The following is a 16,885-nucleotide window of genomic DNA, read 5'->3' as shown; positions in this document are numbered from 1 at the left end:
CATCTGCTTGGTTCTCTTCCTTCTATTCCTTCTCTGTATGGTATCACAATGGACCAATTTCGATGGTTTGTCCAAGTGGGAGCTCCGCGTAGGCAGCCATTTACCCTATCCTCGTCCCAACGATTTCAACCTGAACTAAAAGAAATAAATCTAGAGGCGGCAAACTAGGTACAGCATTGAGTGCATCCGCCTATGTTATAGGAAATGCTGCTGTGATAGCAAGGCAGCTCATTAAGCACGTCCACACTAATCTATTGTGTCATATCATAAACGCATACCCAATAATCGGTCTGATCACTGCCATGTATTTCCTTAAGACTCTTTTAGGTGTCAGACCCGAAATTTTATTAAAGGTCCCACGATAAATCTAGAAGGAGGGTAGCACTTGGGTACTTTTCAGTGAGATGCTCTCGCTCCACCATCTACCTGTACTAAAGTATAAAACTGCCCTTGAGTTGAAGTTCATGAGTTAAATTTTTAGAAATAAACCGCGTATATTCCTACTCATGAGATTCTAAATGAGAAATGGTAAAAATAGAATGGCTCTTAGCACAGTATGAATTTAGACGCATATGTCAATATTTCTTTAAGAGCAATTAAATTGAAATTAATATTCATTACTTCATTACACAATTACCACTCTGGCATACGCGTAAGAATGCCGATGCTATTTGATATCGTGTTTTCACTATTCATTTTATAATTCATTCAATTGCTTTTAAGTGCACACTCACTTGATGTTATTAATCAAATAAGAAATGCATTACCATTATTTCTTTGTTGTTTCCATCAATAGAAAATCAAGCAGAAATTAAATTGAAACTTGTATTTGCTTGCCACACTTTTTGATCAATCAATAGATTCTATAAGCTGCGGTTACTCCAAGCTAACAGGAAGAGCCGGCAGCTAGTGGGTATATATTTTTTTATAAAATAATAATATTAATTCGATGCTCGCTAATTAAGACACTCAAAACGGTCATATATATTTTGTTAGGGTAACGAAGTCACAAAATTCCACATTTGAGAGGTTTGTTACAACTGGTACGGTTGTATATTGATTGATTCTTACAAAATCTCTAAAGCCTAAACTATCACACAGAGAGAAAACTGGAAGCACCATGCAAACACAGGCAGGTCTAATGAAAGCAAAAATCTAACCAAATAGTAAATATTCGTAATACTTATGGTATATAAATGAACTCGCTCCCTTGGTTTTTTTTTGTTGAGCTTTCAGTGGAAACTTTGCAATAGAATATAGAATTCAAAGGAAGTTTTAAAGCTAATCCATAAAAAGGCTAGAAGTTCCTAAAAGATCGCCTCGACATTAAATCGAATTCTTAAAAAAGTGGGGATATGAAGGGGCATTTAAAGATCTTAGAAGACTTCCTATATAATTCCATTCTTCATAGGGATGTCATACTATCACCAAAAGCAATACTCTTCAGGAACTTCCAAGTTATTATTAATGAACGTACAGCCTGGAGAACTAATTCTATCAATTTCAAACTTGAATCTCAGATATGGTTCACTGATGGGTCCAAATTGGAAAATAAAACAGGGGCAGAAATCAATGGCCATAAATTCAAAAAATTGATTCCGATGGGACTCTACCCAACAGTATTCCAGGCAGAAATACATGCAACTGAAACTTGTGGGAGAGAATGCCTTCGCAGGAAAATGAGAATGAAAATGGAAAATGACATTTACATAATTTCAGATAGCCAAGCGGCTCTAAAAGCCCTTCTATCAACAACTATCACCTCTAAATTGGCAAACGATTGCTTAAACCTTCTCAGCACGTTAGGGAATCTCAACACAGTAATACTAGACTGGATTCCGGAACATGAAGAGCATAAGGGAAATGAAATGGCTGATGAGGAGCAAATATGCAACTTACTGGTCCGAAGACTTTATGTGGACTCACAAAAAGCCACATTAATGAATTTCTTAGGAAATGGGATGAATTGAAATTTGCTGCACACTGGCTAAACTGTGCCGATTAGCATCAAGCCAAACAATTTCTAAGTCCCAGCAAAGGAATATCTGACAAGCTACTCTCACTAAACAGAGTAGATCTGCGTCTTTTAACAGGATATCTTATAGGTCACTGCAGCCGGAGGTATCAGTTAAATATTATTGGCCTATCTGAGACGCCTCTACCGCTTTTGCGAAATGGAAATAGGAAGCTCAGAACATGTGCTTTGTGAATGTCCTGCATTGGGCAGACAAAGATTTCATCACTTTGGTGGTACCGTAGTATCTTCATGCAATCTTTGGAACAACAAACCAAAAATTGTGTTAAAATTTTTAAAAAGCCTAAAACTCTAGGGTTATTTAAAAGGCCTTGCACAATATATCAACTCTGGTCGCAGTGCATAATGGCCTGCTATTAATAATAATAATAGTAAATTGAATCCTTCAATAATTAGGGATAATCAATAACTCCAGTAATGATGTCATATTTGAGACGAGCAGAATATGATGGCATGGGATCAATAAAGTTCAGAGAGTGAAGCGTATATTGGAGGAATATTGTTTGCACACTTTCGATTATATTGATAGTTTGCTGACTACTTTTTCTCCAAATAAAAACAGCCTATTCTAACTGAGACCTAACAAATGTTGGTTTGATTGAAAAGTAATGAGCCTTCCCGCGCGGAGCGTCTGCCAAGCGATCAACCGAATCGGCTGGTGGGGGAAAATGATCATTGGACCTTCCCCTTCCACTAGAAACCGGTCCCAGTCGCTGGCAACAGCGGTGCAGTCAACATCGCTCCGCATATGAAAGTGTGTTAGATTTTGCAGTGGCGAAAATGTAGCGATCGTTGTCTTTTTCGACTCTCGAGGCATCGTCCACAAGGAGTTGTACCTCCAGGAAGCACTCTAAACGCGGCATTTTACAAAGAAGTGCTCCTTCGGCTGAAAAACCGCGTCGCCCGGTAATAAAAGAAATTTTGCTATCAAAGAAAACGCCAAGGGCCTTAATTTCAGAAATGTTAAGTTACTGTACGTGGTAAGACCATGTTAAATATTTTCGAGTAAGATATTTGAAAGCAGTATTCACTGATTAGATACCGTAGATCTATTGGCAGCAAATTCACACTAATTTGGGCAAATTAAAGACTTAATCGCAATGCTCAGTTTTGCATTGATTGCAGGCTTAAAAATTTTGGAAATACCCCATAGCCTATAGGCCATAGGCCTATACTTTCGAACGTCATTTTTAATGGAAAATGGAAAAAAGCTTCCATGCGTCAATAAAACTCCCCGACCATAAAGATTTGTTGAATATTACTTTTAGGTTATAGACCAAAGCCGGGCATTTTTTTTTTCAAAACTGCTGAAAGACCATCAGTTTCAGTTTGGGAAATTTAAAAAACTCGGCAACTAATTTATCGCTTCACTTGAACTTCACCTTTGACTATTACCTAAAAAGATCCCGGTGGGAACACTGTCACAATTCTTTGATGTTATGTTATTCCAGAAGGTTTTAGGATTTAATTTAAATTTTAATAGAGAGATTTATATTAAGGGTCTTTCTTTCTGAGTGGAATATCATCCACGAAGAGTTTAGACAAAATGGACTTAAAAATAGAAATACTGTTAGATGTGTCAAGTTCTGCAAATAAAATATCCCAATTAATATCGAGTAGTAAGACATTGAAATTGGCAGTGATTATTGTTTTTGTTTTATCACGTTTTTTAGTCCATGGCTTTTTATATGACTGACAAAAAAATTGTCTATGATTTTCTCGCATAGTTCGTGCTCATCATTTATAACGCATATGATTTTATTCTTCAGTTCTGGAACCTGCTTGAACTTATTGGCATAGACCATATTTTTCACCTAGCCCCACAAAAAGAAGTCCATTGTTGTCGCAGTAAACCTCATTGTTTTGTAACTTCGTTCGCAATTGGGCCATTATTTCATGCGCTGTGTGACAAGTGACGCCATCCTGTTGAAACCACGTTTTGTCCAAGTCCGTACCATCTAATTCAGGCCATTAAAAATTTGTCACTATGTCACGATTAGGTTTATCGTTCGCCATAATAGCGCTACCGGCGACATGTTTTGAAGAAGTACGGACCGCTGACCGATGACTTCGCCAGCTCAAAAAACATCAAGCAGAAGCTTAGTGTGGATGCATACATTTTTCTTAAATGATATAAGAATCCTCAGTACTTCCATTGCGATAGTTTTGCAAATTGTTGACTCAAATGAATTGCTGACATTCAAAATAATTACTTTCGCGAGAATCAAACCGCAGCTAGTTTTTGTCGCGTTTGTTGATTCAGAAACACTTAATAGCAAAAAATTATTATATTATAAATTTTTAAAATCCAAAAGTGAAGGCGAATTGGTTGGTATATTATTTATTTTTATTAATTTATTAAAGTTCTTATTAGGATAGTTATTACGGCAAGCCTTTTGGTTTTGCCGGAAGAAATACTCAACTACTAGTCAATTATTAAAAGTTTGTATTGGACTTTTTCCAAAAAGTCAGAGAAGTAAGAAGCATGCAGGATTCCCATAGAGGAGCTCCTGGTAGCCTCAAGTACCATTGAAAATTTTTGTCTACCAACATATTTTTTTCTATACTTTTTTAGTTTCAAAAGATGAGATAATTGATTAAAATGCAAATTATACGAATTAGGCGCGTTTCTGTACTCCGCTAAAGATATTAGAAAACCCTATTTGAAACCATTTTCGCACACAGCTTTTAACTAAAATAATTATCAAAATTGATTGTGTCAAACACTGAATATTTTTTTTAGTGTCGGAATTTTAATGTTCACAACTATTTGACTACACTCCAAAGTAAAAATAAGAGGTGGTACTTCCATTGTATGGTATTATGTCTTTCTGTCAATATTGACTTGAAATTGTTGCGTTTTCAATGTAAACATATCGATTTCTGTGTTAGGCTGTCTATCTGCTATCTCTCTGGCCTTTTGACGTTGGCTGTTGCTATTTGCGTGGGATATACACATTTATGTACTTAATATAAAATTATAAGTCAACCGCGCCTCAGTAGCTAACAAAAAAATTTGTGTCTGACAACGACTTCCCTTATACCACTCATCAGTTCGAGAAGCTACTTTTTTGTGTGAAATTAATAGCTGCTAAAAAAGAGCCGTATTTCACCCAAAATGTGTAAGAACTGCATAACAGAAAAATCAAGCCGTTAATATAAATAATTTCATTTACTTTATTGCATAGTTAAGGGAGCGTTTAAGAGACACGGTTTCTAATTCTTTCAGCTAAATTATAAACTGATCGATGATTGTTATCGTAAAAAGCGGAATTCGCGGAAAACTGCAACCTTATCTCAATTTCAAATATTATATTATTATATTTCATATTAATAAATATGATATTTTTTCAATTTCGATTCTCCAATTAAATATCTCGATTTTCACTTAGAAAATTACGCACAGAATCACTTTTTTTAGTCGAGGAGTTTAAAAAATGCCTTCTGCATCTTACAGGTGCCGTCGCGCAAGTGATATGAGAGACTCCCACCCACTGAAAAACATTATCCACATCATGGACTTAGATCCAGCCCAGAACGGCTCTCGCATAACTGTAGGGTGGAGTACCCTATTGCACTAGGTAAGGGTCCACGTTATACGTCCATGTCGCGCTTCTTCCTACGTAGCACGTTTTCTATATAGAGAGCTATCTTCTCCCAATTTTCTTCTTTTTCTATAATTTTTGAGACTATATTTTCGGCCGTTACAGTTCTTACTAGGGCTTGGAGTTATTAGCGTTCTTCTTGCCATCTTTTGCTTTCGAAATGTGGAAATTGCGTCATCTGATAAACTGTCCTCGTATTTGTATATAGTGGGGAGAATGCACTTTGCCCATCTTGAACAGGTGTTGCGTAAAATACCTGTGGCGTGAGAGAAACTGTGTGATGTAAAAGTTTACTTCTCCGAAAGGTCTGCTGGCACCAATGTTGAATATAGTATGTCGCCAATTATTCTATGTACCCATCTTTTTGTAGTTTCTGCGTGCCATCTGCCTCGCCACTTGTGGATTGTTTGTGCTCCAATTTCATGCTGTTCTTCCAAACGCGCAGCTTTATTCTTTTGCATCCAAAGCTGTTTGCGTTCCAACGCAAGAAGGTCCATCGGAATCGATCCTCTTATGACTAATGCTGCAGCTTCTGATACGGTGCAGTGCGTCGATGTTATTCGGAGAGCAGCTGTTCTTTGAACCTTCGCCAAAAGTCGAAAGATTCTTGTTGTTTTGGGGGTATCAGCTCAAATTTCACTCCCGTAAAGCAAAACCGATTGTGTAGTTGCCATAAGTAGTTTCCTTTTGCTGGCTCTGTGTCCGCCAATATTTGCCATCAACCTCGATTGGCTTATTTCTCCGCTGCATATTTAATTTGCGGCCAGTGCGTGAGTTTACTGTCAATTCTGACATCAAACAGTATTTCAAAAACAGTTTTCGTCCTTCTGGTTTCAGACCACACTCTGAAGTCTATTTCTAATCGTATGTATTTCCTTGTTCGCAGTATTAACTCCGACTTTTCAGTGGCTAGTCTAACGACATGTGAGTCAAACCAGTATTGCGTCCCCATCATGACCTGGTTCAGCTTACCCTGCGCTATTGTTGCATTTCACTCATTGATAACTGGCGCATACCCAACGAGGTTGCCATAGGCCACCCAACGAGGTTGCCATAGGCCACCCAAATTTTTAATTAATTATAATTTTCGCACCACAAACCACACCACATTGAAATTTTGCTGTGAAGCATCAGTATGTTGTCGTTTCCCCACCCGGTCGCCGTTATATATTTGTACATTTGTGGATCTCAACCATTTGCTGCCTCATCCTAAACACTTTGTATTATCACCACCCTGCTGATGTTCATAGCTTCTATGCCTTTGTTAATTTTATGAAGATATCAAGAATGCCGGATGGCTGGATTAAGAGAGATATCATATTAATCCCTTTAGCATTATTTCTATGTCTATACTCACACAAAATCAATTTGCAATTATCGTATTAATTGGTATCCTGTGGTTGGCTTTGAAATTCGCCGAAATTGCTTAATTGATTCTATTGTTAGAGCACTTAAACTTATTGGAATAATTTTGTTTTGGGAATTTGCGGAAGTCATTATCAACACAAAAAAAAGTACCACTAGAGATAGAAACCGACAGACTTTACACTTTTGACGAGTCATGCCACATTAGAAATTATTTTTCGCGTAAAATTTTAATTTATAAAGTAAAACTATGCATAAAATGTTTTAAAATTTGTGCTTGTTTACGAGGGGTATCTGATAATACATAAGTGAAAAATTTTTGGGTTCTTATTTTTCACTTCCCAATATTGAAGTTTGTTCAGTTTATTAACAGTTGGTAATCAAGGTATCTTCAGTGCCCACGATTGACGAAAATGGCGTTAATATTCTAGAGAAAAAGAGTTAATAATGCCAGTAATTCAAAATTCATACCTGCCGTGGAAATGGACATTACCTTTCCATAATTTCGGAATACGAATTTTTTTTTGTTAATGCACCGCACGAAAAAATTATAGGACCAGGATGTTTATGATGATTTCTACTAAAGCAATAATAGGAAAATGCTCCAACATCGTTTCGTTGATTGTATGTTTAAAACGGTATCATAACGGAAATTATTTCAGATTTATTGCTGGTATTTTGGTAACGCGCAAATTCTTGTTCTGTGAAAAACGAAAAAACTATTTAAAGGGTGATTTTTTAAGAGCTATAGGAAAGTTTTTCAAAAAAACATACGTAAAATTCAAAAAAATGCATGAAATTCTTATTTAAATCGATAGTACAGACCATATAATTTAAGGTTTGAAGATTATTTCATGCAAATGTTGACCGCGACTGCGCTTCAAATGGTCCATCCGCTTAGTCCAATTTTGGCATACTCTTTCCAATGCTTCGGCCGGTATCTCACATATATGTAAATGTTTTAATGTTGTCTTCCAATGCGTTAATTGAAGCAGGCTTGTCTGAATAGACATGAGCTTTAACATAGCCCCACAAAAAATAATCTAAAGGCGTTATATCGCACGATCTGGGTGGCCAATTGACAGGTCCCGAACGTGAAATAAAATGTTCACCGAACTCGCCTCACAACAAGTCCATTGTTACGCGTGCTGTGTGGCATGTGGCACCGTGTTGCTGAAACCACATGTCATGCAAGTCAAGCTTTTGCATTTTGGGCAAAACAAAGTTGGATATCATTTCACGGTAGCGCTCATATTCACAGTTACGTTACGATTCGCAGCATCTTTGAAGAAGTACGGTCCAATGATACCTCCAACCCATAAACCGCATTCTGGATACATTGGTAACTCTTGCAATTCTTCTGGCTGATCTTCACTCCAAAATCGACAATTCTGCTTATTTACGTACCCATTGATCCAAAAATGAGCTTCGTCGCTGAATACAATTTTTCGATAAAAAAGTTATAATACCTTATTATTATACAGGGTCCGGCACTCGAAGTGTAACCAATTAAAAAGGCCATAAATTTAGTTTGGAAAATTAGTTTTATTCAATTTAAAGTACAAAATGTGTGAAACTAATACAAAATTAAGAATTAATTTACTTTTGTTCGCTATTACCACTTGGCTATGGCCTTGAGACGGTCCAAAAATTAATCGCAAGTTGCCCGAATGTGACTTGCAGGTATTTTGGACCACTCGCGGGCAATGGCTTTTTTCAGCGCCTCGAGACTGATGCATCTTTTAGTTCGGACCTTGTTCCCAAAATGGCCCAAAGAGAATAATCCATCAGACTCGCGTCTGTTGAATTTGAGAGCCAGTGTATGGATGTTATGTAGTTCGGAACGTTGTTTTTTCGCCATTATTGCTTCACTCGAGCTTTGCGAAACGGTGCCGAGTTCTGTTGAAACGTATTATAAGTACTTTTGATCGCTTTATCTCGTTCTCATATTTATTTGGTTGATTTGGTTTAAAAACAAAAAAAAACATGTCGTGCGGAAAAGCTTTGTCTGAATTTGAGCAGGGAAAAAATTTATCATGGAGAGAGAGAAGCCTTACAATGCGAGAGATAGCTACAAAATTAAAAAGACTAAAAGCGGTGGTTCTACATTACTTCCATTTGAAAGAAAAGTGTGGATGCACCAAGAGAAGTGGTAGAAAATCAAAACTTAACGCTAGAGATATTCAGGAAATCAACGTTTATCTATAAATAAATCAAATAGCTCTGCTGAAATTAAACACATTCTTAATTTGGAAGTTACTACCCGTTATGTGCAAAAAATTTTGCAAGCAGATTCTGATCTGGAACATGTAAAACGAGTACCTAAACCTAAGTTAATTCTAACACACAAACAGGCTAGATTGGCACTGCAGAAAAGTACCAATTTTGGGTAGACGAATGGGAAAGATCCGATGGAAAATATTCAATCTGGGCGGACCAGATGGCTCGCAAATGTATTGGCATGATAGACGGAAGAAAAAGGAGGAGAGAATGGCTTGTAATTTCGGAAAGGTTCTGTCATGTGTTTTTTTCTGGCAACCGTTAGTACCAAAGGTAGAACGCCTACATGTTTCATATCCACAAAAATGACTAGTGTCAAGTATATACAACTGCTGGACGTAGTACGTATTTTTTTTTTTTTTTTTTTTTTGATGATGCCAATTTTAGATTGGCCTGCCTGCAGCCCTGATTGCCCCAATCGAAAATATATGGGCAATCATTTTTCAATCGTTTTTTTTTTAATGGAAGGCAGTCTGATAGCGCTAAAAGCCTTAGAAGTGCGATTAATATCGAAGTCTCAAAGATTTATCAAAATATTATAAGGAACTATCAAAACGATGCCTCGACGACTTCAACAAGTTAGAATCAAAGGAGAATCCAACACAAATTAGTAAGCTCGAAATTATAAACTGACCCTAAGAACTTATTTGTTTATTTTAAATGTAATAACATTGGCTTTATACTTTTTTCATTATACTCGTATAGATTTTACTTTTCTTAATAATTAATTTAAGTTTCGTGAAATGTGCGCTTACTTCCGGATATATTGTAACTATTTAAAACATTAAGAGTTTAAATATTAAAAACATAAACTCTGAGCCTTAAACTGATAATAAAAATATAAGAAATTTAGTTGGTCTTATAATTTTTTCGTGTGTTATGTAGCCACCGAATTGTAAATGCGGTTGGTTAGAAAAAAAAAAAAAAATACACCATGCGATCAAAATCGAGTTGTTCTAAGACCCAAACTAAGAAGAGCTGACAAATCATGTGGTCGTATGTCTTCAAATACTGAACCAATTTAAGCTGTAAGTAAGCCGAGTGCGTTTCGATGATCAACCGCGTTCTCGGAAGCAAATGCACGGAGAAAATGCGCTACACCGTCAAGGAAAGAAACTATAAAAAATCATCGGGTTGTTTAGCAAATTCAAATTTGCACTTTATTGTATTGAAATGTGCTATGAAATTGCATACTAAACATTTTTCTTGAAATTCGAATTAAAAACAGTGGAGTTATGATGAGAAGTTGGTGGAATTTTGGAAATTTGGATTTTTTTGTTTTTTGTTAGATAATAAGCTATACTTTTATGAAAAAATAGAGAATATTAAAAGAAAAAAAATTAAACAAAATTATCAAACTGTAAAAAATATTTATTTGTTACCATTTGTTGCAAGCTGTTATTGTTGGGGCGTAAGAAATGGTGGGTGTTAAAAATCCTCAAATCAAGAGTAAATATTTTTTTATCACAGTTATATACTTCAAAATTTGAATTACATATGTATTTCTTACTCATCCACACATACTTAAATATTTGCATTACATTCAATTATAATCTCAATTCCATTAAAAAAATTTATAATTGTTTTTTGCAGGTCGGCCGTTCATCCGAGTCCCCCATTGATTTTGTTGTTATGGACACATTGCCCGGCGATAAGAAAGATGCTAAGGTCATGCAAAGTACAATATCACGTTTCGCATGTCGAATACTGGTGAACCGATGTGAGGCGTCCAAAGCGCGAATATTTGCCGCGGGCTTCGACTCAAGCAGAAATATTTTCTTGGGCGTAAGTTTGAAATTATTCGAGAATTTAAAACACGAAAATTAAAACGAATATATTTAAATATTGCAATCCCTTTCACTTTTGCAGGAAAAAGCCACTAAGTGGCAGGACAATGTCGAAATCGATGGTCTCACCACAAATGGTGTACTTATAATGCATCCAAAGGGTCAATTCTGCGGCGGCAATGCCAAATGCGGTCTCTGGCGTGAATGTTCGGTCGGTGGTGATGTGTTCAGTCTGCGCGAATCGAGATCAGCACAGCAAAAGGGACAGCCGGTAATTTAAAAGATATCTTCTCCTTCTTCTCTTCTTCTTAAAATGTATCACTTTATTTTATATATGATTACGACTTTTATATATAACAACGACTTTTGAATTGCAGATTTACGATGAGTCAAATGTGCTGCAAGACGGCACACTGATTGACCTGTGTGGTGCCACGCTGCTTTGGCGCTCAGCCGAGGGTCTCCAGCATTCGCCGGTTTGTAAAGAGATTGCCTTTTTTTTTCTTTTTTGCAATTTTCATTTTCTATATTCCTTACTAATTCGCATGCGAATTTTTCAGACTAAACGCGATTTGGAAAAGTTAATCGATGAAATTAATGCTGGACGCCCGCAATGTCCGGTTGGCTTGAACACCTTAGTAATACCTAGAAAAGTGAATATTGGTGATCAAGTGAATCAGCCTTATGTGTACTTAAATTGCGGACATGTTCAGGGTACGTAATCGCCGGATGCCAGAATGCATGTAACATAAATAATTGACTTCCGCGCCATTTGCAGGTCATCATGATTGGGGTCAAGATAAGAGTACTGGTGCTCGTCGCTGTCCCATGTGCCTCGAAGTTGGTCCGGTGGTTACGCTTTGTATGGGTTTGGAACCGGCCTTTTACGTCGATGTCGGTGCACCCACGTTTGCTTTTAATCCATGTGGTCACATGGCGACTGAGAAGACAGTCAAGTAAGCACAAATATAAAAAAATAGCTGGGGTTCACGGCAGGGTTCATTAAAAAACAAAAAACATTTTCAGATAATAAATCCGCTTCATACTAAAATGCTTTATCGTTAATTGTCGAAATAACAATCGTGTTTTGTTTCAATTCGAAGAAAGCTTTTCGGAATCGATAGACAGAGCAGACCTATGAAACCGCAAAACATATATTTCATCCCGTATGGTTTCTTTCAAAGCGGTGCTTGGCCATATTTTTGAAGAGAATAGCGATCAGCACAAGAGCGAAACTTGTAAATTGTTTCTGAAATTAATTCCTAAACTAAACTGACCGCACCTCCATTACTGGTTTCCTAAGATGTTTCCATTATGTGCAGGGACCAGTTCAGACAGGAATCTCCGGAATTAGCGAATTGCCATTCCGAACGACAGTCAGGCGGCATTCGGCCCTTGAGTGTCTCAAGAGACTGCATTTGTTAAGAACGTGCAATCGCACACAGCTAATTTGAGAGAGACAGGGGTAAAACTAGGAATGAAGTAGCGAATGCATTGGCAAGAGAGGCTGCGGCCCCATTACTAATCGGATCCGATCTCTTCCTTGCTATGGGGCATCACACCATCAAGGTGAAGAGTGAAGAGCTAAGGCTAAGGGAGATTAGCTGGCATCAAATTATAGGGTTACGCCAGGCGAAATCCTTACTAGGGGCTACAATCAAATGAGGCTAAGGAAATTCATAACCCTATTTAAGCATAAGCCCACGGGCATTCTCAGAAGATATTACAAATTGCGCAGTACTGTGCATAGGATTTAGATATGGTCCACTGACTCTTATCGTTTCTGAGACCAATCCCTGGAGACACCAATACGCTTTATCCTTGAAAGCAGCGCTATAGTGCGGAGAAGGTTGAGGCATCTCGGCCAATTGCGGCCAGAAAAAAGGCATATACGTTCAGCCCAACACAGTTCTATCTTATGTGAGATAAGGCGCTGTGATAAATAAAAGGCCTAAAAAACATGAGGTCGTAGTGCAAACCTCAAATCAAATCTATATATGTTATATTTTTTTAAGAAAAGTTATTAAGACTAGATATCACAAGTTATTAAGATTACAATTAGGATCCTCAAAAATAATAGGACTATGAATAAGTTCGTGCGGTTTTACAACAGATGGCGTAACTTGATTATTATTCCATCGATCCACATTTCCAAACATTCATTGGAGAGCTACTGTCGTAAGGCACAAACGTCAGTATAAGTTTTTTATTTGAAGCGTAAACAACAATATTTTTACCACACTTGAAAATGTCGAATTTCGTGCCAAATAATGTGTTTTTGCGGGGAATTCTTCTTCATTATTTTAATATGAAGAAAAAAGCAGCCGAAAGTCATCGTATCTTGGTGGAAGTTTATGGTGAGCATGCTCTAGCTGAGCGAACGTGCCAGAAGTGGTTTGCACGCTTTAAAAGTGGTGATTTTGGCTTGGAAGACGAAGAACGCGAGGGTGCGCCGCCAAAGTTCATGGATACCGAATTGGAGGAATTGCTCGATCAAGATCCGGCTCAAACGCAAGAAGAGGTTGCAAAAGCTTTGGGAGTTGATCAATCAACCATTTCCAAACGCTTAAAAGCCATGGGAATGATCCGAAAGGTAGGCCATTGGGTGCCGTATGAATTGAAGCCAAGAGACGTTGAACGCCGTTTTATGGCATGCGAACAACTGCTTCAACGGCACAAAAGAAAGGGTTTTTTGCATCGAATTGTGACTGGCGATGAAAAGTGGGTCCATTACGACAATCCAAAACGTCGGGCAACGTATGAATACCCTGGCCATGCTTCAACATCGACGTCGGCGCAGAATATTCATGGCCTGAAGGTTATGCTGTGTATCTGGTGGGACCAGCTGGGTGTTGTGTATTATGAGCTACTGAAACCGAATGAAACGATTACGGGGGATGTCTACCGACGACAATTGATGCGTTTGAGCCGAGCACTGCGAGAAAAACGGCCGCAATACGCCGATAGACACGACAAAGTTATTTTGCAACATGACAATGCGCGGCCACATGTTGCACAAGTGGTCAAAACATACTTAGAAACGCTCAAATGGGATGTCCTACCCCACCCGCCGTATAGTCCAGACCTTGCGCCATCCGATTACTATCTCTTCCGATCGATGCAACATGGCCTGGCTGACCAGCACTTCCGTAATTACGATGAAGTCAAAAAATGGATCGATTCGTGGATTGCGGCAAAACCGACCGAATTTTTCACAAAGGGAATCCGTGAATTGCCAGAAAGATGGGAAAAAGTAGTAGTAAGCGATGGACAATACTTTGAATATTAAATTTGAAACCATTTTACGTCAATAAAGTTTCAAATTTCGAAAAAAAAAACCGCACGAACTTATTCATAGTCCTATTATCTCATGCGAATATCCCAAATTTAATTATTTCAGCCACTTTACAGACAGATATTGTCTATTGGTTAATGCAATCTCTGTCCCAATTGACAAATTGCCTCGCTTCTGTTTTAACATACCAGTAGTTGAGGGCCATTGCTGCTATTTCCCTTTTTAGGTATTTATTTAGTTCATATACCAAAATATAAAAATACAAAAATAGGGAAGGTCGGACAGTATATTTGAACACCGCGATGATCCGCATTTATATGCGACTACAGACCGTCACTCTAGCCAATGTTGATAACAGCTTTATGGAAGATGTTTTAGGATGCTACAATAGTAACAATTTCACTTTAATTATGGAGTCTTAGATCATTAAACAACGACATTTTCATAGCTTGTGTTTTAGAACTTCGTGAAGTGCTCCCAACCACGGTACAGGGTCCATAGCTTCAAAGAAATTAAAAGTATTTTTGACTGTTGTTTTCGCAAATCACATCTATCGCACTTACGTCGAATTTTCTCTTTAAGCGGTATTAGTCATATAAGGAAGATAAATAAATGGTCAGTTTTCTCACTCGGCTTCCTCGATTCAAGCGAATACACAAAGAAACAGATCGTTTTGGCTGACAGTTCTTGGCCGGATATAAATTTAGGTCGTTCTCTGCATACGTTCTCTGTCTCTCGCCACACAAGGGACAAGTTGTGGTCTATTGAACTTTGCTAATCAGCCAAGTTACCATAACCTCTCCTTGAATTCGGTACATTGTTTGTTTGATAGTTGATGTGACAATACTTATAAATGAATAAATAATGGGCGCTCATTTTGTGTGTTTGGCCGAGCTCCTCCCATTTGTGAGTTGCTACCAAAACGTAGTTTTTTGAGGTCGTTGCATATCAAGGCTCTATTCGATTTATGGAATATTTCAAAACGCATTACTAATGAACTACATCTGGTAACGCTGTGGACGGAACTAGTCTATGCGTGACTGGACTTGCCCAGCAGTTCAACCTAAGATAACCTCTTATATAAGAGACTATATTTATAGCCAACATCTATAAGGATTTTTAAAATTATTTATTGCTTTACTTAAATTTTATTCACAATTGTTTTATTTTTTCAATTCATGCAAAAATTTTTCTCCCCCCCCCCCCCCCCACTTTTTATAGGTACTGGGCCAATGTTGACATACCACATGGCACGAATGGCTTTCAAGCAGTTTGTCCCTTCTGTGCGACGCCACTGGATGGTTCATCTGGCTATATTAAGTTGATTTTCCAAGATAATTTAGATTAAATTAGCATAAAATAGTTTATATTTTAATTAACTATACAAACAGAATTTGAAACATATTTTGAATGCATACAGGTCGAGATGTTATGGGTTATCATCCGTGCGACTTGCATAACTAAGTAATTACAAAGCGCATTTTATTGGGAAAGAGCATTTGAAATGAAATGATTTTCAATGAAGTTTCGAAAATTAATGCTTTTATTGTATAATCAAACTTTTTGAGTTGATATTTGTATTTTTGTTTTATTCACAAATGCATTGGCATAATTATAATTTATTTGCCATTCGAGCAGAATATTTACAAATTATTTTAAATATAAACTGAATAAATTTATATACCTATACATGCATAAACATACATGGAAATTAAGAGATACAAAGAAGTATTACGACAACAACAAAAATTGTAACAGTTTACATGAAGGAGGCGAGGCGCATGTAACTTGTGAGCGTAGCGAAAAGATTAAAAAAAAGCAAAAAAGCAAAATAAAAGTAAAATTAAAAATATATAAAAATAAAAAAATAAAAAAAATAACAAATATAATGAATGCAAATAAAAATGTAGTACTGCAAAGAAAGCTAAAAATAATGCATTGTAATGAATTGTAAAGGAATGTAAAAATTATAAGTATCGTAAAACTAATAAGAATAATAATAAAGCAGAACTTGGATGCGAGAATACCATATACACACATACATACATATATTGTACCATTTAAGACGATCACAAACACACAAAAGCGAATGGGCCACGAGCATGCATACACACGTACATACACAAAAACATTTAAGAATTTAGAGCTTAATGAGAAATAAAAGATAAAAAAAAAAACAACAAACCAATAGTACTACGAATGTAAGGCACTCTAGGGCTTAGGCTACAAATCAGTAGATGAAGGAATATATGCAGGATGTGTTTGTATGTATGTAGTTATGTGTGGAAATGTATAATAATTAATATATATAAATATTAGTTGAGGGGAAAAATCCATTATTTTTGCGTAAAACTTTTGCGAAAATGCTTTAAAACTATTTTAGAGTCGCTCTTTAGCTCCTGGGCGATGCTACGACTACTAACATGTCGGTCAACTTGTGATTTGTCGACATTTTCGATATTTATCCCCGATCGGAATCGACGAAACCAAAATTGCACTCAATTGGCTGTTACAGTAT

General features: G+C 37.0%; 1 protein-coding gene across 1 annotated transcript in view; it reads left to right on the top strand.

Annotated features, from left to right (window-relative positions):
- The window catches only part of LOC129238766 (protein pellino), a 136,012-nt gene extending 119,461 nt beyond the window's left edge, over positions 1-16,551 (top strand). The window contains exons 5-10 of the mRNA XM_054873945.1: positions 10,879-11,070; positions 11,155-11,343; positions 11,450-11,548; positions 11,633-11,786; positions 11,851-12,028; positions 15,589-16,551. Coding sequence (XP_054729920.1) covers positions 10,879-11,070; positions 11,155-11,343; positions 11,450-11,548; positions 11,633-11,786; positions 11,851-12,028; positions 15,589-15,715 — 939 coding nt within the window. The 3' untranslated portion in view covers positions 15,716-16,551. The remainder of the gene's footprint in view (positions 1-10,878; positions 11,071-11,154; positions 11,344-11,449; positions 11,549-11,632; positions 11,787-11,850; positions 12,029-15,588) is intronic.
- Positions 16,552-16,885: the final 334 nt, after the last annotated feature.

Source organism: Anastrepha obliqua, chromosome 1 (genome assembly GCF_027943255.1).
Source record: "Anastrepha obliqua isolate idAnaObli1 chromosome 1, idAnaObli1_1.0, whole genome shotgun sequence".
Lineage (NCBI taxonomy): Eukaryota > Metazoa > Arthropoda > Insecta > Diptera > Tephritidae > Anastrepha > Anastrepha obliqua.
Note: the sequence above shows the minus strand (reverse complement) of the source record. Positions and strands in the feature narration are given on the sequence as shown.